Here is a 26,264-nt window from a genome sequence, read left to right as displayed (position 1 = left end):
GTGTGTGTGTGTGCGTGTGTGCGTGATGTGTGTGTGCGTGCAGGGAAAGCGTCAGTGCGCACCAACACCGACCCGCTTGCCAGCTGTATTTCTTCGCTTGTGATTGGGCGGAGGGCGGTGATTCCTTCTGTCACGATTTGGGTAGCTCCCACCGGAGGACACCGACAGTCTGAGTCCAGTCTTTGCCGTGGTGCCCACCAGAAGAGACGGTGCACACCGGGAGGAGAGACGCGTGAAGGTTTCGTCTCAGGGGTCGGACTTGACAACCCAGGATTTGTCCTCCTGCCTGTGTCGGCGAGGAGAGGAGCGGCGAGGAGAGGAGAGAAAAGGGGGGATCTTCTGTGCTGGAGCGACCGGCCGCCTTTCTTCTGTCAGGGCTGCGGTAAAAGTCGTTCACGATGCCGGTGTTTCACACCAAGACGATCGAGAGTATCCTGGAGCCGGTGGCCCAGCAGATCTCTCACCTGGTCATCATGCATGAGGAGGGGGAGGTGGACGGGAAAGCCATCCCGGATCTGACGGTACCGGTGGCCGCGGTGCAGGCGGCAGTCAGCAACCTTGTGCGGGTGAGTCCCGAGTTTGAACCTCAATGGCACAGACTAGTGCCCGCATCCAGGGTCATCCATCACCCAAACTTCATTTCTGGAGACTCACTGGTGCAGTCACTGCTCTGACACTCTAGCTGTTATTCAATCAATGTCACAGATTATTAGTAGGCATATAGCAGTTCACCGTCCTGTCCTGCAGGCGCACTTAATGTAAAGCAATGATTTATTATTTTTTGTTCTCTTATGTTGCTTCTGTATAGAGTGGCAGTCCCAGCTTGATCTTTGCTCGCCAATAAATGATATAAAACTGCCATAGCCTACCCAGCTGACGCTCATGCGTGTTTCACGAGCTCCTGCAGTCGTTTTTTTTTCTTTTTTGTGCGCCTCAGTGCGCGTCTGTGCGCACAAACACACACACACACACACACACACACACACACACACACACACACACACAAAGCAGCACAACAACATGTCAAACTTTGCTGCTCCTATTGATAATCAGATGGCTGCTGAACTCAATGAAGTTTGTGGGGCGGAAGAAATGAGTGTTGATTGAATTAACAGGATGCCTCTCACTCTTCACAAACACACACACACACACACACACACACAGAAATTTGCAGTTTATCTAAAACAATGAGTTTAAGAACATAACAACCTCCACAGAGAGTAGAAAGATCCTAGAAAGGTCATTTATCAGACTCCCACCTCCTCCATTCATCTTCTACTCTTTCTCCTCGTTCTCTCTTTTCCAACATCTTTGACCCCTGCAGTCATTTTCACTTCCCTTGTCTCATCTTTTCTGTCATCTTGAGTCTAAGTGGTGACTTTGTACAAAGAGGAGGAAGTTCAGTCAGACACTGATGTCTGTATTTGCAAAGACTGGAAAAATCAATACGGGACACACCATTAATGCTGATCCGGGTCGTTGTTATTGATGTAAGGGCAACTGGGCTTCACTCACTCAGGAGGAATCAGCAGCAGACAGATGGAAACTCTCATTCGCTCACTTACACTTTCATTGTTGATACTGCTAAGCAGACAAGAAGTTAGTTTGTGTTGTTAATGCAGAGTTTCTGACTCATGAAGGAGCTGTCTGCTGTGTTTGGTCAAGAGGTTGTGTCTACTTCTGCGTTGATCAGTTTGGCAGTATTATCTTGTTCTCACCTCTATGTAAAAAATCTGTCATAGTTTTATACAATGCTTAAATCATAATCTTGGTGCTGCTCCTCAGTCTGGCCAGATCTCTGCAAAAAACAAGATTCTTGTCACGTAATTGAACTGTCTGTTTAAAATAAAGCTTTAAATTGTTATTGAATGTGATGCTGGGATGCATGGATCATGGTTTCACTGCAAGAGAGGATGAAACTAACTGGCTAAATCCATTTTATAGAATTACTCAGAATGTAAAATAGTTAAAAATATATTGATTTTACCTACTTATTCTTCACTTAGGTCTTTCAGGGGAAGACAGAGGGACAAATTAACACGGGAAAGATTGGAATATTCAGTTTTGCAATGTTTTTTTAAAGTCATCTGTCCTCTTAAACATGAAAAAAGATTAAATTAAGCCATTTAACTTCAGTTTATGACAGAATATAAAATATCACTGTGCAAAACCTTTGAGAACTAACTGCAAACTAAACCTCACTTATTAGTCATGAATGTTAAAGGAACAGCTCACACAAAAACACAAATTTAGTTCCTCACTTTCTCACTGTGTGATTAATACGTCCAGATAGCTATGGTTTGATTTGCAGATGTTTGGAGATGTCACTTGGAATATATGTGAATGGATAGTCAGTATTCTTGCTAAGAGGAAAAATAGTTTTACACTGTTTATTTTAATTGTTCCTTTAAAATATCTTTAACTTACAGTGAATAAGGTATCCTATCCTATCCTACTGAGCAAGGACACATAAGGTCATTTTGATAAATATCTCATTAACTGATAATGAAAAGGTCTATTCAGTTTGGACTCAAACACCGTGGCGGGTCTTAATGAAAGATCTTTACTGTATGCGATGCCATCCGACAACAGTGAGTCCTTGATATCCCGTTGCTACTGGGAACACCTCCTCTGTCTCTCTCCTAATCTGCTTGTCCTCGTTGATCCTTTCAGTTGATCCATTCAGACGGCAAACAGAAGGAAGCTAATAGCAGCCTGGGGCATGTCACTGGGTTTCAGATGATGGAGATGCAAGGCTACAAGGAGGGATAAGAGCTGAGGACAGTGTCGGACAGAGGATATTTTGGTGGGGATGGAGGGAGGGAAAAAAGATTAACACTATGGAAAGTAGAGAGAAAAAGTTAAAAAAAAGGCCCTCATCTCTCTTCAGCTCTTAACTGGTTCCTTTTTGTTGCATTTACTTTTGTATCTTTGGCGATTTAAGAGTTTTAGGATAACAACACCAGCTTAATGTCAGCTGAAGAGGAGATGATGACTAGGTAGTTGTGTTGATAACTGATAGAAGAGTGAGAGTTTAGAGACAGAGTGAAGTGGTTGACAAGGAGGTGCTGAAAGAGCACAAAAGGAGCTTAAGGACGCTGCTTGTAAAATCAGCAGTGGCTGGTTGCTGGGTAGACAAACTTAATTGGACGTAAACGACACCTAACACTCAAATACACACACTTCTGAGAGCATACACTTTATTTTAGAAAGCTGATTCATTTCTACACTTAAGATATACAGCCACCATCCCCACATGCGTCCCACTGCACACTGATACAATTACACTGTTAACCCCGTCCAGGGTGGGCTGGCTGTGGGGGGTACGTTAAAAACTAGGTCACTGATACACTTAGAGGCACGCACACACACGCACAAGATGGTGTCAGTCTCAATCTGTCAGAGGTTGTGCGTGGGTTGATTCAACTAAAGATCTGAAAGATGCTGTTGGTGTATTTGGTAGAAAGTTTGAGTTTGCTGAAGTTGTGCTGATGAAGGAGCTGCCTCAGTGGTGTTTGTGAAGTATCTGCTCCTGAAGGAGGCAAAATAGATCCTGGGTATGTCTGGGGGAGTGGGGAGGAAGGAATAAATAGATTTACCAAAGAGTTAAGTAACCGCACACTGACAGAGCAGAGGAGAAATGGAGGAAGGGAGGGATGCGAGGAGTGAAACTGCCGACTAGGGATGGGACAATATAAAAACACTCACAAATTGTCATGATAAGTTGATTGTGGTGAATTTCCATTATTGGGATAATCCTGAATATTCTCATGAGTGACTTGAAAAAGCTGAATGATTACCTTATTTGAAATTGTTTGTTTGTTTTTCTCTAAAAAGGATGTTCACTAAAAAAGATGTGTGTCCTATCTGTGATGCAATAAAATATTTGTTTCTTAACATAATGTAAGGTAACATTATTACAGCATGTTTTAGTGCTATTTAAGAGTTTTAAGCATATTTTTATGATAATGTCTTGAATCGCGATTATTCTCTCTAGAATAATGATGACTTGAAATTTTTCGTATCGTCCCATGCTTACTGTCGACTAAATCTGTCAAGATGGAGAGAGGAGGAGAAATAGCCACTGTCCTGTCTGTTGGATGCCAGCACCCTGCGAGGGAGGGAAAGTGTCTCTGGCGTCTTCAAACCAGACTCTGCCAACCCTCCCAGTCCATCCACCCCTCCCCCCCTCCCCTATATACACACACAAACACACCAACTGTCCTCAGACTGGTCTCCCATGTAAAACTGTGCCATCACTTCTTGTTCACTGGCAGACTCAGGATGAGTTTCCAGCTGTGTGTCCACACATCCCTTCTGCTTCTCAGTCTGCCTTAAATCTACTCGAGGCTGATGTCATCAATAAATAGTCGCAAAATTACAGCACTTTTTACTTTTTATTGTATTGTCAAGTGTTGAAAAGATTTGTTGATAAATCAGTTACTTGATTTCCATTTTTGCTAATCAATTTAGCATTTATGTCTTTAAAGCTAATAAATATATTTGTATAAACAATGGATTGAATGACTATGTGTGATGTTAAAGCAGTTAAACAAAGTGAAGAACCCACAGAGAATTATTACCCAACTCTGCAGCTCCTCTCAGCTCTAGGTATTGTTTTAGTGTCTTTCAGCTCATTGTTTTGGTTCTGCGGCCTTGACTCTCACTGCTCTCCTCAGAGTTGTTTACAGTCGCAGCAGGCAGCTGTTTTCAGTGAAAAAAGCTCTGAACCACTGTACACCACCTGCCCCCACAGACAGACAAATTTAGCAATTAGCTGTGAACATAGTGGAGCATTCAGCAGCTAAAGAGTCATATTTCCTTTCAGCAGTTCATAGAGACCAAAAGCATCTAAAAGAAGAGTGAATACTGGACTGAGATGACTCCAAATGAAAGCTTATTTTGTTCTGTATGTTTGATACTGTGATTTTTAGCTTGTTGTGGTGTTCTTACCTCAGTGGCCAAAATTGAGTAAGGCACCTTTAAGATACGATTTTAAGATAAGAATTGCTTGGTACAGTTATACACATGTGCAGGATTGCTTCTTTTCTGCATTACTTAACATTTACTGTAATAGAGTATATGATTTAATTGTGACCTTCCAATTTAAGCTAACTCTGGCACATGTACATCAAATGGTAATATTTATATTTACTGTACATAGTCCCTTACGAATAAAATAAATAGATAGATTCTGAACAATTGAATTGGCTGCTGGAAAAATCTATTTTGAAACTTAAGTCTCTGGCAAATCTGGGCTAATACATATATTAAATATTAATATATTAAAAACTAATCAAAAAGTATTTTTAGGGGCATTTTGCAGATTTAGCAGGCGGTTTGTGTTCATTTGATTGGCAGCTGTCTGTTTCCTACTAGAGCTGTCACACCATTCAGGCTGTACAACCACACACACACATCACGCTTCGTGTCCAGCAAACCACTTAACTGCACATTAATTATTTATTGAATAATCGATGCCAAGCGTTGCTGCTTACAGGAAACGCTGGAGCTCACACAGCTCTTTCATCAGTCACCTGATGTGGAAGAGTGAGGTTGTCCGGAAGGTTTCATCAGGCTGCGCTCTACTCGTAGAGCTGCATTCCTCAAATTTTGGAGTCAGGAATCTCCCTACATTTTTTTAAAGAAGGAAATTCAGATAGTTAAACTGAAGCCCTCAGATGTTCCTTGTATCCCCTTATCTTCACAGTGTTTTTGAACATTCATTGCAATGTTTCACAGTGACAAATTACCACACTGCCAGACAGACAGTGTCATACAGATTTAGATCTATGTTAACTTAAGTTTATAAGTAGAAATAAAAGAAATGTCATTCATTTAGAAACAGTAGAAGGGTAATGACATACATGTAAAAGTTCATTCTCTCAATATTATGTTTACATGTTGTCTCTTTTACTGCAAGTAGAACTTGTCTTTGTTGTTCTTTGATGCAGAATCAGATTAAAGGTTTTGAACATTTAGTTCAAGTTCATGCTTCAAAACTGAAGCTTGACTGGACCCTTTTAAAATTAGTTATTTTGTGTTATGTACATTAGTTGCACAAAGATGAAAAAAGACTCAAGGGCAATATATACTGCATGAAATTAACTCATAATTATATAAACTATTAATGTATTTTATAAAGTGGAGTTATATTGGCTGAAATTGGATTTCTTGCTGTATTTTGATGTAGGAAGACTATACAGAAGCATAAAATGGCTTTAATTGCAAAATTGTGTGTAAAATCTCATAAATAAATCATACATTAGGAGGTCTGGATGATTGGAGGTCAGTGTTCTTTAGTTGTATGATGGCTGCTTCCTGAGTCTCTGGAGCCAGAAAGTCTATTAACGGACTTTCATCAACGCAGCAGCAAGAGACTGATTTCATCATCTCACTGTAATTGCATCTCGTGTGTGTGTGTGTGTGTGTGTGTGTGTGTGTGTGTGTGTAATCATGCTCTTGTGTTTGTGTGTGCTGTAGGATGTGTTTTGTGTGTGAGAGCCTGGGTTTTTGGAGCCATGTTGTTTTTTCAGCCAGCCAGCTGCATCACTATGGTGATATGCACATCTGCAAAAGAAGTGAGCAGTGTCACCCTGCTGTGTATCTGTGTGTGTTTAGGTGTGTGTGCTGACAGTGTGCAAGCATGCAAGTGTGTGAGCGTGTAGCATACTCTACCTCTATGAGCTTTGGCATGAAAGAAAATGTAGTGAGTTTGATGAAATGAAATGAAAAAAGATGCTAATTTAAGTCAATGCCCATACTTGAACTCATTTCATTGTCAACAGTGTTTAGCTGATTCAGTGTCGACTGACAAATTGAAATTTGTGCATATTTTCATATTTTGCTGACAGAATATATCTTTTGTTCAGAATTTCCCTTGAGTTTATACAACATTATAAGTCTTATCTGTTCCCAAAATGTAATAATATCATAATAATATGATATATAATGATATACAGTATATATATACAGTATATATATTGTATATGATAATATTTCAATACAGAAGTTATAAAGAAGAAAGAAAGGTTAAGTCAAATTAGTTATTTCTATTTAAATCACCTCATTAGTGAGTCACCGTAGAGATGAGAGGGTTTCTTATAAATAAACTGAATCTCATAGAAAAATGCTCTATGTTCTATCTATCTAACGTTTGATTGGCTGGTTTTTTGACGTTGTTTAGTATATTTATTGTGAGCAACTGAAGTCTACAGAGAAATTCAATCAAGCTGCTCAGTGTGCTGAAATAAATTCGATGGCATGAAGACTTTAACATTTTCTGTTCGACTCTCATCTAGAGAGAAAACAGTGTGTGGCGTAGTTGGGGGAAATAATCAAGCAACTCTAATAGAAAAATCAGTACACACACTTGTGACTGTCGAGTTCAATTTGCTCAGTAAAAAAAGTGTACACATTTAACTTCACCAGGCCTGAGTCACTGTGAAAAAACATTACACCCCTACCAAACATTTTCTGCATTGTTGAAGCTTTACTCATGAATAGATGATAGAAATCAACACTACAGACCTCCAGCTGTTGATCACATGTGGGTGTTTGGTCTCAATAGTCACTGTTGGGTCAAATTAGAGCAGCATAAACCTCTTTCCCCCGACCTGCCCTCATAGAGAATAACAGAGTCAACCTGAGCCGAGCGTGCATCGGGCTGCTTTCCCTCGAAGCCTGAAAGATATGACATGCACGCATGGTTGAAATAGGTGTGAATTGATACACACCCGTTCACCCCTCAGGCTATTAATAGTGGTCACTTGAATTGCCACCAATACTTTATAATAATTTCCTGTCTTGCTGCGGTTAATGATAATAAAACAAATGCTCCATTTATGTGTGTTTGTTTGTGTCACAGGTTGGGAAGGAAACTGTTCAAACCACTGAGGACCAGTTGATGAAGAGAGATATGCCTCCTGCGTTCATCAAGTGAGTCTCTGAATCACTTCTGTCTCTCTCTCTCTCTTCGCCCACTGTCACTCACATAAATGCCCAGTGTCAAAAGTATGGAAAAAATCCACTTTATCTCAACAGACAGAGAACTTGTTAAAAAGAGGATTCCAGGCAATTTAATGTTAGGAAACGTGGCTGCGTTCCCAGCTGCAACAAAGAGCCACTTCTGAGGCCTCCGCACTGCTGTCAGAGGCCGGGTGACTGTCCAGCTCCAGCATCCAGACCGCTGAGAGGCTGTTTGTTGTTTTCCAGCTTGCATCCAAAGAGCCGACATGATCTCTGGGTGCTGGCTGAGAGCTGCTACTCAGCAGTCCAGGGACTCAGACATCAGCCTGTGTTTACTCGTGTGTATGTGTGTTGCATTATGATGTATATTCAGGCAGTCTTAAGGTCATTATTGTGCATTAAATATCATATTTTTAGGGCTTGTTCTCTCCCTGATTTCCTTTTCTGTCGTCACTTTTTTTTTTGCCGTCAAATTTTAGCTTTAAGAAAGGAGTCTAGATCTCAAGCAGATCCACACAGCGCTCTGTCAAGCTCGCTCACACATACACGGGGCAGCACACCATAAATCTCACTCACAGGGCTTAGGAGGGGGCATGTGGGAATGTGAACCCACCTAAAAATAGATGAACCAGCAGCCATCGATACTCCAACCAATGGGGGTCAGAAAGTGTAGGGACTTGGCTTTATTCAAGCACTCTTAAAATCCATCACCTCCTTCAGGCTAAACTGATCATTGATCTCTGAGCAACAGTTAATCTAAGTTAGAACATGAAAGCGCAGATCTTTCACCAATTTAACACTGTTAAACTGAAAATCTGCATATTATAAATGAGTTGAAGTTTACATAATTTCAACCACAACAAACTCTAAACTGAATTAACTGAGACAGTATCTTTGCTCTTTTACATGGAGGGGACAGAACTGTATAATGAAAATCTGTTCAAATTTGATACACGACATCACCTTGATATGACACCTTGTAAACCGTGAAACCATATGTTGTGCCTTGGAGAGCAGCTTTCTTTGTCAGCTTTAATTTTCTTTGGTAGATCTCATTTGCAAGGTGATAAATTCCTGTTATTAGTAAATGTGTGTATATTATATATATAATGTGTGTAAATGTGTATGTGCTACTGTAGGTTTGATGTGCTAATCTGGCTGTGTGTTTCAGGGTGGAGAACTCGTCTTCTAAACTCGTCCAGGCAGCTCAGATGTTGAAGGCAGATCCGTACTCTGTTCCTGCACGAGATTACCTTATCGATGGATCCAGAGGGATATTGTCTGGAACGTCAGACCTGCTCCTTACCTTTGATGAGGCCGAGGTGTGTGTGTGTGTGTGTATGTGTGTGTGTGTGTGTTTGTGTGTTTACCTCAGTATGTCAGAATCACAGTCACTCCTGCTTCAGAGGTGCACTAACTTTCAGGGAAATTAAGCTTTATATAGCTGCACACAGGAAGAAGGAACCCAGCTTCAAGCAAGTCTGTAATAGAGTCTCAGATGCAGCCAGATCTAATCACTGGGATCAAATGACTTCCCTCTGTCATAACTCAGGATGTGTGTGTGTGAGGTTACGGTATGTACAAGCTCGCTGTTGGGTGTTTTGGATGTTTGATGGCAACTCCATAAGTGGAATCACATTGTGCACGTGATTATGCTCACCATGTCTCATCACTCGCCTCATTTTTGAAAGAGCAACTTCTCACAGTCACAAGACACACATCACAAGACTGTACACACACACACACACACACACACACGCACGCACAAAGACAAAGACACCACACAAACACACCAGGGTAACTTAATGCTGTCTATAAAAAGGCTCATGCACACATTGAATATTTCTCTCACAATAAAAGAGTTATACTTGCACATAGGTTTTATCTCTAATCATTATCACTCTTTGTTTTATGCTTGTGTACAATATTTCACCTGCTTGTGATTATGTCCGTGTCATGTCTTAGGTGCGTAAGATTATCCGTGTGTGTAAAGGCATCCTAGAGTATCTGGCGGTAGCTGAAGTGGTGGAGACCATGGAGGACCTCATCACCTACACCAAGAACCTGGGACCAGGTCAGCAGGAACTGTTTCTGATCTTCTGACCTGGAATTGCACCATTCAAAGCATGTTGTACTTAAACACTCAGGCGTGAAACTGATTGACAGGGAGGACCAGAATTGTGAATGAATGAGAATATTTTTTGCAGCTTTCATTACAATATCTCAGAAAACAAGGGTGTCTTAATGGAGCGTTTAGACATTACCAATGCAAGCCAGTCATAAATGGCCTCATAATATATACAGAAACCCTGTTTAATTTAATGAAAATTATGGTGTATTCATTTGACAGTATAATATGCCTGTTTTAGGGAGGTGTAAAGGTGGTTTCAGTGGGCAGATCCATCTTATTCTACCTGCATTGGGGTCGTGCACAATATTTTTTTAGAAACAAACACATCAGAGAACTTTACTCAAAGGTTTCACATTTTGAGTAAAGTTGTTATCCAATAAACTCTACTGATCACCAATTTTAGCTTAATAATGCAGATAAAATAGAAAGCTATCACAAATGCATCACAGCATTTGGCATCAGTGGTGATGGTTTTTTTATGTTAAAGTCATGCACATCAACCCGTGTTTTAGATTATTCTCAGGGGTTAAAGATGAACTTGTCGCAATGAAAAACTAAAGCTGCTCCTCTGACACTAAGACGCTGTGATTAAGGATCAGCCTGGCAGGAGAGCAAGACCGTAAACAGGCTATTTATCATCAGAGCTAAAAGGTCAATTGTGTTGTCAGTGCACTGTGGCATAATGAGCTGGGGGAAATCTGACGCCAAGGGTTTTTCACACTTGATTGATGCTGTCATTGTATGAGATCAGTCGTTCGTGAACTAGTGATATGTTTGGATGTGTTGGAACTACTCAGCTGGTGAACACACTCAAGGAGGCCTAACCCACGTCAAACCCAAAGTCACGACCATTTGCTGTATTCTACTTGCAGAGTAGTTTGATTTTGGTGACCTCTAACTTAGACAGGAAAATGAATTCTCCCCATCTCTCTCTCTCTGTCTCTCTCTCTCTCTCTCTCTCTCTCTCTCTCTCTCTCTGTCTCTCTCTCTCTCTCTCTCTCTCTCTCTCTCTCTCTGTCTCTCTCTCTCTCTCTCTCTCTGTGTCTCTCTCTCTCTCTCTCTCTGTCTCTCTCTCTCTCTCAGGGATGACCAAAATGTCAAAGATGATTGAGGAGAGGCAGCAGGAGCTGACGCACCAAGAGCACAGACAGATGCTTGTCAACTCCATGAACACTGTCAAAGAGCTGTTGCCTGTCCTTATATCAGGTGTGTGTGTGTATGTGTGTGTGTGTGTGTGTGTGTGTGTATGACTGTGTAGGCAAACGACAGTGAAACAGTAGCAGGAAAGAGCAGGTCACTGAGCATCCAACAGTTGTTATAGCAACGCTGATAATTACAGTCATTAGCTGCACCGCCCACAAGCTGCCGTCTCTTGCACTGTATGCTGCACCAACAAAGAAGAGAGCACAGTTACAGCTCTACATTCAGATGTTGATGCTCCTCTGTGGATGTAATGTTTGAGTAAGTTGCACCAAACCTTTGGTTTTGCAAGATCATGACCCATTTTGCAAATTAAAGTTCCTATAATCAACATTTTTATATTAAAGGATGAGGCTGGCAATTTTCTATATTTTTCTTATTGTCAACAAATCTTATGTGCAAAACCAAACCAACAATTATGTACAACAGAAAAGTTAATGGCTAGATGGTGAACATAGTGGAGCATTTAGCAGCACCAAAAACAGCACTAAAAGGAGAGTCAATGTAGGTCTTCATCAGGAAGATGGAAACATAAATGTTTCTCCATGTGTGCTGGATGTGTAACGGCCAAAATACACTAGGCACGGATACAGCGCGACACATCTGTCACAGCATGGCCGTAGCAGAGCGCATCCATTATAATTAACTGAAGTTGCTGCACTGACCACCATCTCTATTTTTGTGTGGCTGGTCTGTTTTTTTTCTCTACGCATTGCTACGCAGCCCTCCAAAAGGTAAAAACTACTTAGAACTGTGCAAAAAAACAAATACAATCTGTTTAAAAATGATGAAAATAGATACCTCGCTGTAACAGAGGCAATGTGACTCAGCAGAGCATATTACATTGCACATTAATATAAATCAATCAAATCAAATGTGTATCCATGATCCTGTAGTTAAAACAATTTAGTTAATTAAATCAGTACCAGTTAATTTAGCCTACATTTCCAAACCCTGTATAACCAACTGCATTATCACTTGGCAAAACTCAATATGCACGCAGTGATGGAGACGGAGTCTGTGTAGCACTTAGAAAAACCCACACGACACGTGTCTGGTGTATTTCAGCTGTGCGTAAGCAACTGTTTGTTAACGTGTTCGCCAGTTCAACTTAAAAAGTGAACTGTCATATGTCAGTGTTGTGTTTATGGCTCATTTCTTCTGCTCCCATTTAGCAGAAAAATAATTTAATGCAGCTTCAAAGGCACCATGTATGGAAGTTTAAGTGATTATTGTTGTATAGTTTAGTTATATGTTTCACATTATTCGCACTTTTTGTTTGTTGAAAAATTTCACTACTCTGGTGAAACCTGGTGCAGTGTCTGTGTTTTTTAAGCTTGTTCATCACATTGCTGTTTGCGACACCATCTTTTTCAATAGTACGACTAGTGGGGACGCCAAATAAATACTGGCTTTAATGAACAGTTTTATATTTTTGTGATGAACCTCTACTTCTTTATGATTCTCGTGTTTCTGTCTTTAGCTGTTAAGATTTTTGTCGCAACCAAGAGTAGTCGAGGTGCTGGTGTGGAGGAGGCCGAGAGGAACAGAAGGTTTACTTTTGAAAAGATGAGCGCCGAAATCAACGAGATCATAAGAGTCTTACAGCTCACCACATGGGACGAAGATGCCTGGGCTAACAAGGTATGACCTGCGCTGCACGTGCAAACTCTGATTTGTTTCACTTTACACCCTGAATCTCAAAAAACAACTTAGAAAATCCCCACATACTTAAACCAAATACTCTCCAAGAATTCACTCTTTACTTTCTGTGTCCACTTTTCTTTTTGCTCACTAGTATAACTCCTGGTTTTTCTTTTTCTTTTCTTTCTTTACCTTTCTCCTCCATTCTTTTCCTCCCTGTAGAAGGTAAGCCTGTTTCTCTCCCCCTCTGCAGTTTCCAGCATGCAAATTGTGTATGTGAGAGAGAGAGAGGGAATATGTCCTCATGCTTATATATTCTGTATCTGTCTTGCTTTTATTTAACAGTGTCATGTGTTTTTAGTCCACTGACTGTTGATGTGATGATGTACTGCATATATACAGTGTACTTCATCACTTTATTGTTACATGTGCATCTGTTTGTCTCTTGATGTCCATTTGAGTGAAATGGCTTGAAACAGATGACAGTTATTTAAGTGTTTCAGCTAAATAACTTTTTTTTTTCAATCAGGGTATTTTCTTTCTCTTGTTGCTCACATTTACTGAGTAATAGAGCTGTAAGTAGCACAATAAGATGTTGTTTTGGGCCGAATAAACTGTCTTGGAAATGTTTTTGGGTACATTAGTGAGAGACTGTGCCATGAGATCATTTACTGGTGAAGTTAAGATCTGTTTCACTAGTCTAACCTGTTACCCTGCATGTTTTTTTTCTGCACACAACTAGCTCAGACAATGATCTCTCTTTGTGTTTGTGTGTGTGTGTGTGCTTGCTGTGGACATACCGCATACTATTGTGTATGAGCTGTGATAAGCACTCCCTGTCAGTGTGTGGGGGAACTGCTGGCAAACGAGGACTGTCCTCCTCTCAGGTCATGAATTATAGAAATGAGCTGGTTGATGTCCAGACACATACATTATAGATGGGCTGTATTGAACGGTTCCACTTATGCGTTTCATTCTCCTCTGACCTTTTTTTTTTCTCCACCTGGTATAAACAGATAAAAGAGTGTGTGATATTTTGGCTGTAAGTAGGTCATTCAAATGTCACATTTCCCCTTTTTGCATCAGTAGTTATTACTTTTAATGCACACACATCAGTTAATTAGTTGGGCTGACCAAAATTTGTGAGTTGTTATTGATCCCACTTAAAGGGAAAATTTGCAGATTTTCAAGCAGCATTGTATCATTACAATGTGGGTTGTGTATACAAATGAACAATGTTCAACAATGTTGCCTGCACCCAGAGCTCCCCACTCATTTGTTGGCAAAAGTCTGCAAGGTGACACAAAACGCATCATCCAGCGGACTTTGGAGATCAGCCAGACTACAAATTACATTTCCTCATTTTCTGTAGTGGTGCCTTCAAGGACGGTAAAATGTGGGTCTCCTAAAACACTCCTGACTACTAAATGCTTTAAAATATCAGTATATTTGGAACAAAACTAGTTTCATGATACAAGGCCAAATATTGCACTGTTGAATCAGACACAACAGAATCTGGAAGAGGAAGCGACCACCAGAGCAACTTTACAGCCGCAGCCTGACTTCACCTGCTGAGTTTCTCTGTGATACGAACACTAAGACATACAAACAACTAGCTTTACAATATAATGTCGGAGCAGAGATGTGGTGCTACTATTTCAACTTATGAGGCCAAATATCACGCTGTGTAAGTAGACAAAACAGAGTGTTGATGAGGAAGTGACCACCAGAGCTACGGTACAGCCGCAGCTGAAACAGAGGCGCTGCAGCTGGGGTAGCTTTGCAGCATCGACCGGTGCCTGTCCGGTGATGATCATCAGATGGAAACAGAACAGAAAACTCTGCACTGCAACAAACTTTGCTGTGCTTTGGTAAACCTGTTTTCTGACAGAATATTATATTGGACTTTGCTAACTCTGAATATAGAACAGAACAACAGGGACTGTGTGACTGTGTGCATTCAGCTTTGACCACAATCCGGTCCAACTCATCATAGTCCAAAATAGGTAAAGGAAAGAACGTTTGCTTGCACACCGTTTCAATATATCCAGACTTGAAAAGGAAAAACATTTTTTAAATGAAACTAAGCCTCAATAAAGAAATATAACACTGCACTAACTTTGTCTTTGGTGCTCTGCTGGCCGTGAACACACCATCAGTAGAGTCAGTTTGATTGGACGAGACGCACGCAATGCATTCTGGTTGTCGTAGGATTCCCCCTTATTCTCACCTCCTTATTCCATTTTTGTCCAAAAACTATTAAAAACACACTGACTGACATGTTCCTTAATTACAATGAACACTGTCCCTGTAGTTTATCCCTGGTGATGGAAAATATTTACTTTGTGTATTCATCCACAGCTGAAAATAGTCCCGTTGCAAATTCACTATTTACTCCTGTTTTAGTAATGTTTGCTTAAAATGACATGAAATGAAAAAAGGGAAGGTAACACCAGCTTTATGCTTTGTTGTAGGCTCACAAACTAGCAACCTAGAACTTATTTTTAATATAGCAACATGTTATCGATATAACTGCAATCAATTAGTTATTAAAAATGACTAAAGTAATAACTGAAAACTCTATTTGTACAGAACATTGTAATGTAAAATACCTTCTTATTAAAAGCCCACTATTGTTTTGACAAAGCTACTCACAATGCTGTGTTTTTTCTCCTCAGGATATGGAGGCTTTGAAGAGATCTCTGGCTTTGATTGAGTCAAAGATGGCACAAGCTAAAAGCTGGCTCAGAGACCCCCATGGACAGCCAGGTAACTGTGTTTTCTTTTTCTCAGTCAATCAGCTCTCTAGATTTTATTCCACAATCTCATCCTGTGATGTGTTCCCAGGAGACCCCGGTGAGATCGCACTGCGTGTGATACTGGATGAGGCTGGTAAGGTGGGCGAGCTGTGTGCTGGAAGGGAGAGGAAGGATATACTGGCAACCACTAAGGCTCTTGGACAAATGACAGACCAGATCGCAGATCTTCGAGTCAGGTAGCGTGTTTGTTTGAGAGAATGTGAGTTTTCTTTCTGTTTACTTCCCCGTGTTCATGTAATGTATTTTGCCGCCATGTTTCAGCTATATGTGTTTGTCGTTTCTGACAGAGGCCAGGGCCCGACCCCAGGGTGTGTGCAGCGCGCAGGCCAGTGCTCACAAGGCTTAGACTTGTTATTTGGCAAAGTGGACAGTGCTGCACGCAAACTAGAGGCTCTAATCAATGCCAAGCAAGCCATTGCCAGGAGGCTGGATGCTGCACAGGTCAGATAAAAGACAACAACACAGTGATCCGTGTTAACTCTTTCCCCAGTGAATGATACTTTCTCTCAGCACTATTTCTGTCTCTCTTGTTCTGTGTGTTTATAATATCAGTGAAGAATTTAAGCTTAACTTTATAATTTACGTTATAATATAGATATGGATGAATAAATGCCTAAAATAGAAACTGTCCAATGACCTTTAACCCTTAGTAGTCTCTACAAATTGTTGGCTGTCCTTGTGATGTTTTTGTACTTGACTTAGGCCTGGTTGGCTGATCCTAACGGCGGTCCTGAGGGTGAGGAGAACATCAGAGCGTTACTAGCAGAGGCCAAACGTATTGCCGATCTGTGCGAAGACCCCAAAGAGAGGGACGACATCCTGCGCTCCATCAGCGAGATCGCAGGCCTCACCGCCAGGCTCGTGGAGCTACGCAAACAGTGCGTTTTCCGTCCTCGGACACATGCATGACCAACAGGATTTTGTGAAGACTTTATGTAATTCTTAGACCCTCTCTTTCTAGGCTCAAACTGCAACCTCATGCCACCAATAGCTGGCATATTTTACCTGCCTGGAAAATATGTTGTTGCCTATCGACTTTGGGCATCAGCCCTACAATAAGGTTTCTAAATTGTTGTGAATATGGTGTGGATGTGGTTATGGTGCTCATTCAATGACTGTGGAGGGTCGGTTAACAGTTTGAGGGTTATAAATTGTGTAGAACTTAAAGGGAAGTACCACATTTAACTTTGATCTACTGAATTTCATATTTTAATTGTTTCTCATAATTTCTGATGTGAAAGCAAGTTTGTTCTTAAATGGTACTAAAGTCCAGTGAATCACAGCAAGATGAGTCACTGCTAGGAATATATTTTGTGTACTGAGCTTGCTCTGCATTTATTAACCATAAAAGGGAACCAGACATAAACATGCGAAAGCAAACCAACTTTTGCCCAGATTTGTACATAAGCTATGTATTTGATCTGTAAAAGGAGAAGTGTGACTGTACTAGAACACAGAAGGATTTTTGGGATAATGAGGCATTTTCTAATCTGGAAGAGATAGTACTTTTATAATATGTGGCTTAGATCTATAACACTGTATGATAATATAGAGATAGACTGTACATGGCCATGAAGTCTGTAATATTTCCAACTCATGCGCCATATTCAGAACATAAATATTATTTTATTCCTCTGGCCTTGGATCTGTCAGTGGTAATGAAACTTATTACAGTGAACTGTGCTACAAGAGCCCTAAATTAATGTTAATGTGCACCAGAAATGTCTGTGGAAAACACTTGTGCTCCTAGTAGAAATCAGCAATACAAACTTTTTATCTTTATTTATGGGTACAGGAGACAAATGTGGACAAGTGGCATCAGCCTTTGACAGTGGTATTTCCCTTTAAGGATGGTGTCTAACACTGGATTGGTGCCACTTCTAACTTTTAATGGGCTTTAAGTCTGTATTTAACATCTTGTTTCTATACTACATGGCTGACGCGTCTTATTGTTTACCCCTCAAATCATCTTTCTCTAATCTGTTGCTGTCTCAGGGGTAAAGGCGACAGCCCCGAGGCCCGTGCATTGGCAAAGCAGATTGGAGCGGCGCTGCTCACCCTGCAGTCCAAAACCAACCGGGCTGTGGCCAACATGAGACCAGCCAAGCCTGCCGTCACTTTGGAGGGCAAGATGGAGCAAGCCCTCCGCTGGGTGAACAACCCTGGAGTGGACGACAGAGGAGTAGGTGAGTAGGATTGAATGACAGCCCTGGGGAGGGATGCTGTAGTAGTTTAGTTCAAAAATAAACACTCTGACCTTCTGTGCCTTTTTGTTAGCGTACGTGGGCGATGGAGAGTGTTTGAAAGTGGTCATGGCAGCACCTGGGAGTCTTTTTTTTTATGTGGATTAGCTGGCAGTTAAAGGATCCTGAAAGGATGAGACACCGCCACGTGTCTCCGTTAAAGAATAACCGCACTGATGATTCTGATGATTAATGCCATTTCCTTAAATTCCCAGAGTGATGTATTTCAAACATTAATCACTGAATGACTACCGTGACTTCGTCATTCAGGAGGCACTGTATTGTTCTTGATGCTTTGTTTTATGCCTATTGCTACATTTCTGTTTTGTCATTTGATTGTTCTCTCCCATGCATCCCTATGGGAGCAGAGTATGAGAGACTACAGTGGAACACAGGTACACTGCTGTTTTTATGTTTTCTAAGAAGATACAACCAACCTCTATAAATACATATTACTTAATGACTTCCTAGAAACTTTTTTAGGTCAGCATGTATCACAAAATACATCATCCTGTTCTCTAGTTTACAACCAGTCATTTCGCACCCCTGCCAGTATTCCCCTCTTCTAAGTACTCATAGATAATGTTAACCAAAAAAAAAAGTGCCAGATGTGCTACAAGTTACAATTAGCTTTATGTCTAAGTAAGGACCTGTAATTGTTGGTTTATATTGAAGAGCAAGGAGATATCAGGTATACATACGTGGCGTGAGAATGACCTCTGACCTGTTTCTCTCCTCAGGTCAGGCAGCAATCAGAGGAATGGTTGGAGAAGGGAGGAGGCTGGCAGGAGGCCTGTTAGGCCCATATCGCCAGGATATGACTGGACGCTGCGACCGGACAGAGGCCTTGATGACATCTTTGGCAGACATGGCTGGCAGGGGCGAAGCTGAGGCGCCTCACGCACGAGCGACAGCCGCACAGCTACAGGACAGCCTCAAGGTAGCTCAACAGCCTCATTAATCCCTGCTGTCATTACAAACTCATGCTTTGTAGCCAAACATTGAACTAATTCTTAATTCTGGTAGAGATTTTAGAAGTTTCCAAATATCCCATATATAGGCTGAATTTTGGGGAAATGTGAATAAAATGATGCAGAATTCATAAATTTTTATAGAATTTGATGCCATGGTACAGGAGAAAAAAACAGGAGTCTTGGTTGGAATATTTGATGCATAAATATGACACATGCTAGTTCATGATTGAAATTATTGGTGCAGAGCACCACCTGGTGGATAATAATACACTCTGCTTCTACCAGGACCTGAGGCAGCATATGCAGGAGGTGATGACCCAGGAAGTATCAGATGTTTTCAGTGACACCACCACCCCTATCAAGCTGCTGGCTGTGGCTGCAACTGCTCCTCCTGATGCCCCCAACAGAGAGGAGGTCAGTAATGGACAAACACCTGTTACAGTGATTCAGCCCTTTTTGACAGATTCTGCATCTAAATGTTGTGTGTGTGTGTAAAGAAAAGGAGCCTAAATAAAGAGCATGATTGTGTCTTTAGTCTGACTACACTAATGTTAATGTTTGTTGTAGGTTTTTGATGAGCGTGCAGGAAACTTTGAGACCCACGCAGGTCGGTTGGGGGCGACCGCAGAAAAGGCTGCTGCTGTGGGAACAGCCAATAAGACTACAGTAGAGGGGATTCATGCTGCTGTTAAACATGCCCGGGAGCTCACACCACAGGTGCTTCTGTTTGTTCTTCGTGATTGCACGCATGGATGAAATATGTAGCAGCGGGAGTCTTGACTGTGACATGTTTTTTGATGTCCAGGTGACCTCAGCTGCTCGTATCTTGTTGAAGAATCCTGGAAACAAAGCAGCGTATGAGCACTTTGACACCATGAAGAACCAGTGGATCGACAATGTGGAGAGACTCACAGGTGAGTCTTCTCAATGTTTCCTTATGTCACTTTACATTTTGAAATTGTTCATTTTGTTTTTAACGAATAGATTTTTTTTTCCAAACTTGAGAGATTTGACATTTAAAGAGTTAAATTTGGTACATGACATCTCTCTGTGGCCCCAGGTCTGGTGGATGAGGCCATAGACACCAAATCTCTGTTAGATGCCTCTGAGGAGGCCATAAAGAAAGACATCGACAAGTGCAGAGTTGCCATGGCGAATGTTCAGCCCCAAATGCTTGTTGCCGGGGCAACAAGCATAGCAAGACGAGCTAACCGGGTCCTGTTGGTGGCTAAGAGGGAAGTGGAGAACTCTGAGGATCCGCGGTTCAGAGACACTGTGAAACATGCGTCAGACATCCTCTCACACACCATCTCACCCATGGTGATGGATGCTAAAGCGGTGGCCGGGAACATACAAGATAAAGGTACAGGAATAAACTCATGCTCAAGACACTTTATGACACAGAATGACACCTTGTTATCTCACTTTATGCCACTTGTTGCTCACACACTTGATCTCCTGGCTCCTCTCCTCCTCAGCTCTGCAGAAGGCCTATCTGGACTCCTGTCTGAGGATTCTGGCTGCAGTTGGAAAAGTCAGAGAAGCCTTCCAACCTCAGGAGCCTGACTTCCCCCCTCCACCTCCCGACCTAGACCAGCTCCATGTAAGCGCACATATCCACTGTTGAGATTTAAAGGACCCATCATTGACCTTCATACTGTGAATTAATGTTTTAATATAGATGGAGAAAGTGAAAAAAATATTTTTTCATCAGTTGTGGTGAAGGTGCCCTTGAAGTGCTGCTTGCTGCTACAGTGGAGCGACTCAGTTTTCTACAGCAGCAGAGTATTTACAGTGTGCAGCTCTAAGGTTTAACTGTGTGTTTGCCAAGTGCGTATTTTTGGATACTTATATAAAAGATTACGATAACTGAATAAAATGAAAACAAATACCTATATTTTAATATTTTAACAGTGGGTATCACATATGTCAGTCTTTGCATGAATCAACTTCAGACTGAACATTTTCAGTTTTAGCAATCAGGTGCATGCAGCGTAGTAAAAAAGGAAACACTGGGACACCAATACCAAAATGGCAGTTGAGGCCCCAATATGTATGCGGAAATATCCGCTGTACCTCTCACACTCCCCTTTCTTCTTGAACTATCGTTAGGTAACATACGTGTGTCTGTATGTGTATTTTGCAGGTTAGCGATGAGCAGGCGCCTCCCAAGCCGCCCTTGCCAGAGGGCGAGGTACCTCCCCCTCGGCCCCCTCCTCCGGAGGAAAAGGACGAGGAGTTCCCAGAGCAGAAGGCTGGAGAGGTGCTCAGCGAGCCCATGATGGTGGCAGCCAGACAGCTGCACGATGAGGCTCGCAAGTGGTCCAGCAAGGTCAGTTCACACACGCGCCCACACACAGAGAAATATACAGTTTGCATATTTTTTCTTTTTCTCTCTGTTGATTGACTATAATAAACTTGAACAGTGGTTAAGTGAATTCTTCTTATTCTGTAAATATCTGAATTTCCTGAAATCATGTTGATCCTGAAAGTTGACATCAGTGGCTCGATTCCAGTTTCAGAGGGAAACTTGAAACTGTCATCTGGCCATTAATGGTTTAATACACATACACACTTACATGCAAAAAGAATATGAAACAGTCCACAAAGCTCATCTGTGGAGAGATGATCCAGCTTCACCTTTTCAGTAGAAGAGAAGAGGAAGGAGACTTTTTGTGTTTGTTTCCACTCGTATCCCTTTTGGCGTCTATGTATGTTTTGTATGTGTGTGTCCAAGTGTTTTTGTGTGGAGGAGCTGTGTGATTATCCAGGAGTAATGCCCTCTCTCTCTATTTGTGACGTTCATAACCATTTCCCCCCTCTGTAGCTCTCCTGACAGTTTTTCCACACCTGTTTCATGATCTATGCATCAGAGGTGTGTTTGGAAACCAGGCAGAAAACGTGTCTTGTAATGACACCCATTTTCCCAGCACGCTGCTTTATTTCTAAATATACTGGAAGGATGGATGCCAGCCACTGGTTTTAGTTACAGTTAGACCTGCCTCAGAGCAGGACACAGCATCCAACTGTTACCTGCCCAAACCAGCTCCTTTTTTCCACTTTTTTCCCCCACCAATACCATCTTTGCCTGTGCGTGCAGTTCCACCTCCCCTCTCTGTCCCTGCTCTTTCACAGCGCCTGTATTCGCTTCTCCTCCCTCCTGTAAATCTCCTGTCCTCTTGTTTTTCCATCCAGTGCCTCTCATACTGTACTAAATGCCTCCTTTTCCCATGCTTCCTTCCATCCTGGGCTTTCTCCTTCCCCCTTCTTCTCCACATTCCTCCTTTTTTTCCACCTCCCTCCCCCCCTTTTGCCTCCCTCCCTTTCCCTCCCCTCCCCTCCCGATCGATCCTCATCCAACCACCACCAACAATCCCCCCCCCGCCCCTGCCCCACCCAGCCTGAGGATGAGGAGGCAGTAGAGGAGAGGGAGGTAGATGATGAAGATGAGTTTACTGATGGTGAGGATGACTATGAGCCAGAACTGCTGATGATGCCCTCCAACCAGCCTGTCAATCAACCCATTCTGGCAGCTGCCCAGTCTCTCCACCAGGAGGCGCGCAAGTGGTCCAGCAAGGTCTGCACATATACATGCACATGGATGTACACACAAACAGCTGTGGGGTCAAATAGTATTTACAGAAAGCTCCCAGCTGTTTGACCCCCCCTCACACACACACACACATCCATGCATGCAAACACCACACAAGGAAATCCCTGCAGGACACAGAAACACCCTCATGGAGTACTAGCTGACAGTCTCTGTGGCTGTACGAACGATGAGCTCTGCATCTGCCACTACCATGGAAACCTCCAACCAGCTGTGGCTGCTGTTTTATGGTTGTTGCATCACACTCAGACACACGGTTATGCCGATGCTAAAGTTGCACTAAAGGTCGAGGATTGTTGGAATGGCAAGTTTGTTTGTTGCACCACGTGGATAAACTGGTACTGGCTTCACAAGTCCCTCCCTTATGTTCATGATTAGGTAAAGTGGTTTAAAGGAGGAGCCAGTCACTCTGTCTCGCTGTTATCGCTGTTGTCAATCTCTCGTTGTCTGGCCAACCTGTGAAGCCAAGGATGACAGTTTCCCCAAAGACTTCTGGGTGATGTAGCTTTGACGTTAGACTGCCTGCCTGCTCTGATAACCTGCTTCTGCTTCTTAGTCTCAGGGTGTGTATTGATCGCTGCCCCACTGTGAACGTCACCTCATGGGTACTAACCTAAAGCTGACTGTGATGTGAGGGAGACGGTGAGAATTGGATCAGTCTCAACACTGTTTCCCTCCAAAACAGGGATGTAAAATTGATAATTATCCTTTCCCATGAGGGTTGAAGAATGTGAAACTTGCACTGTCACTGCATGCAGCTTTCTGCTAAAAAAAAATGCTTGTAGTTTTAGTATTTGTTTTGCTTTTGTAATTCAAATTCATTAAAAAAAACACTAGCATTTGCTTATGTGTTCAATAACACTATTTTTTATTATATTACAATCAGTATTATCAGAAAAGCGAGTGGAAACATGTCACATAAAATATGTTTCCTTTGCATTTTCAACTATTATCCAAAGCCACACTCTTCTCCCCAGCATCCTGCTCACAGCTCTCACTGCTTCCCCCTCTACACCATCCCTCCTCTTCGCAGGGTAACGACATCATCGCAGCAGCCAAGCGGATGGCCCTGCTGATGGCAGAGATGTCTCGGCTGGTGCGCGGCGGCAGTGGGAACAAACGAGCGCTGATTCAGTGCGCAAAGGACATCGCCAAGGCCTCGGACGAGGTGACGAGACTGGCTAAAGAAGTGGCCAAGCAGTGCACTGACAGACGCATCAGGACTAACCTGCTGCAGGTGATGGTGCACACATGCAGACACAACAACATGCTGAAAAGTCTTGTATGGAAAATAATTTACAAATGTTTCTCCTTCTGAAGGTGTGTGAGCGGATCCCTACCATCAGTACTCAGTTGAAGATCCTCTCTACTGTTAAAGCAACCATGTTGGGACGAACCAACATTAGTGAAGAGGAGTCAGAGCAGGTAAACTCACAAAATCAGTGCATCCCTTTTGGCTGGTCTTCATTTTGTCCTGTCTCTGTTGTTATTTTACCTCTAACTGCTTCACTTCTAAATGTCTCCTTGACCAGGCCACAGAGATGTTGGTCCATAATGCTCAGAATCTGATGCAGTCGGTGAAAGAAACTGTCCGAGAAGCAGAAGCAGCTTCCATCAAGATCCGCACAGATGCAGGATTCACCCTCCGCTGGGTACGCAAGACCCCCTGGTACCAATAAACAAACCCGGTTAATTAAAGGAGTCACACTCTCAACTTGGCGATACGATAGCACATACTTTGAGTAAAAGTAGCAATGTGCATACTCATTACTAGTGAACATGTGTACCTCTTCAAAGAGACAACTGCAGGCGATTTCTATCCATTCTCCGCTGTAGTTTGTACCAGGAAACATACGATTTGGTACCAAGCAGGTTTCATTTATTGGAGTGAGTTCAGCTTTTGCTCTCCAGTTCCCTTTATCTGTAACTGTGGAATCACGCAGGCTAATCGGAGACAGTTTTTAATATATATTTTTGGTATGTTGTGTTACAAGAGTTTATCCAAATCCCAGGTATATATATTTTTTGCATGAAAATGTTTTCTATTTTCTAAAAGGCAAAAATATGACATTAAGACATGATGTCTCAGAGGACATTTACTTTTGATTTTGTCGGTGAGAGTTTCTTATCGTCTCTTGTATATACAGTAAGTATTTGTTTAATGGACAACACTCAGCTATGAGCTTTATTCACTGATTCTGACACTAAAGTGCGGAGCCTTGTCTGGGCTGACAAGCTCTCCTCTCGTCATGTTTACTTTTAGTGATAACACTGTTCTTAATTGAAGATCTGCCAGTGAATTCAAAGGTGAGACATCATCACTGCTGTCCGGTGATGTTTATACTTGAAGAACTAAAAGGTCTTCTGGATTTAAAGTGTTATGACTCTTAGGCGATGTTACAGTTTAAAACAGATTATATACTGTAATTTGAAAAAAAGAATTTATGGTTTTCTTGATTGCTGGAAGGTTGACACTTAGATTTTCACTTGACAGTATGGCAGTATGTGTGGCAGTAAGGTATAATTCAAGGTTAGTTGTGATGTTTTAATGTGTGTTTGGAGTTATTTGTTTTAACTTTATTTAACTTTCACAGTGAACAATGCCAAAGGATTTGTTTTACATTACTGTAAATTCTTTAAACACTTAAATCCAGGTTATTAAAAACAGCAAACATGGCAGGACTTTTTTTCTTTGGAGACCCTGGAGTTCTTTTTGAGGTCTGTTATTTTCTACAGGGTTTTTTTTTTTTTAAATACGTGTTGTGCTTTGTTTCTGCACTAAAATCCCAAACAGTTGAACTGTTTGAGATTTTTATCAAAAGTGATCAAAAAACTATGATTTAAGACAGCCATCCTGTTCTTCTTCTCCATGTGTAGTCCCACTCTGAACGCTCTGACGCAACATATGAACACACATTTTCAAGACAACCCAGGTGGTTTGTGAACAAAAACAACCTTTTTATGTAAAACCAGTCTAGTTTGTTTGTTTTTTTTAGATCTGAATCAGGAAACTATTTAAAATCAGCTTTCGTTTGTAGTTATTAACAGTGTTTTGATTGGTAACTCAACATGCAGCCAGATCTATGAATGCACATTTTCTTATTCTGTCAGTTGCTTCCATTCCTCATACAGCATTTCATCCAAGTTTATAAAATATTTTTTACAATATCTGGGCAAATTTAACTGTTAAATGGAGAATCTGTATGTGTGTGTGTGTGTGTGTGTGTGTGTGTGTGTATGTGGAGCCTCTTCACATAACAGTATTAGTGAGCCGCCCACGATGGTTAGGGACAGAGCTCCAAAGAGCAGCACCGAATGTTAACCACATTTTCAGTTTTATTTGGGCCTACTGAGCATGTAGCAGTCAGTGACCCCTCACTGAGAGCGACAGGGTGTAGTCCTGTGTGTACTTGATGTGTCACGCCCTGAATGTATTCTGATAGCTTCTAGCCCTGCCAACACATCTGCTGTGCCTTGGAAGAATAAAAGAATATAATGATGACTAGAGTTGGCCTCTTAATTTGCTTTCATATAGTAAATCAATGGCACCATTACATTAAAAAAAAGTGTTTAACAAGACTAAATTAGCTGTATTTCAGTAATCAATACAAGATTAATGGTTTTGCTCTGTGAAGATGTTCAGCAGTGATTTCACATAAATCCTAATGTCAGACC

At 41.7% G+C, this 26,264-nt stretch overlaps 1 protein-coding gene across 2 annotated transcripts; it reads left to right on the top strand.

Moving 5' to 3' along the window:
• The first annotated feature begins 117 nt into the window (after window positions 1–117).
• On the top strand, window positions 118–26,096 carry LOC137196959 (vinculin-like). 2 transcript variants are annotated; one of them, XM_067609977.1, is made up of 22 exons: window positions 119–566; window positions 7,868–7,938; window positions 9,140–9,290; window positions 9,934–10,042; window positions 11,183–11,305; window positions 12,783–12,943; window positions 15,622–15,712; window positions 15,791–15,938; window positions 16,050–16,203; window positions 16,465–16,640; window positions 17,758–17,948; window positions 18,746–18,945; window positions 19,265–19,393; window positions 19,547–19,696; window positions 19,785–19,893; window positions 20,040–20,342; window positions 20,458–20,582; window positions 21,126–21,311; window positions 22,380–22,556; window positions 23,623–23,826; window positions 23,910–24,014; window positions 24,122–26,096. In XM_067609977.1, the coding sequence occupies exons 1-22, from the start codon at window positions 399–401 to the stop codon at window positions 24,266–24,268; spliced, it is 3,378 nt and encodes a 1,125-aa protein (XP_067466078.1). In that variant the 5' UTR covers window positions 119–398; the 3' UTR covers window positions 24,269–26,096. The 2 variants fall into 2 exon arrangements, with proteins under 2 accessions (XP_067466079.1, XP_067466078.1); XM_067609978.1 differs by lacking the exon at window positions 22,380–22,556 and having other exon boundaries at window positions 118–566.
• The last annotated feature ends 168 nt before the right edge of the window (window positions 26,097–26,264 follow it).

Source organism: Thunnus thynnus, chromosome 14 (genome assembly GCF_963924715.1).
Source record: "Thunnus thynnus chromosome 14, fThuThy2.1, whole genome shotgun sequence".
NCBI lineage: Eukaryota > Metazoa > Chordata > Actinopteri > Scombriformes > Scombridae > Thunnus > Thunnus thynnus.
Note: the sequence above shows the minus strand (reverse complement) of the source record. Positions and strands in the feature narration are given on the sequence as shown.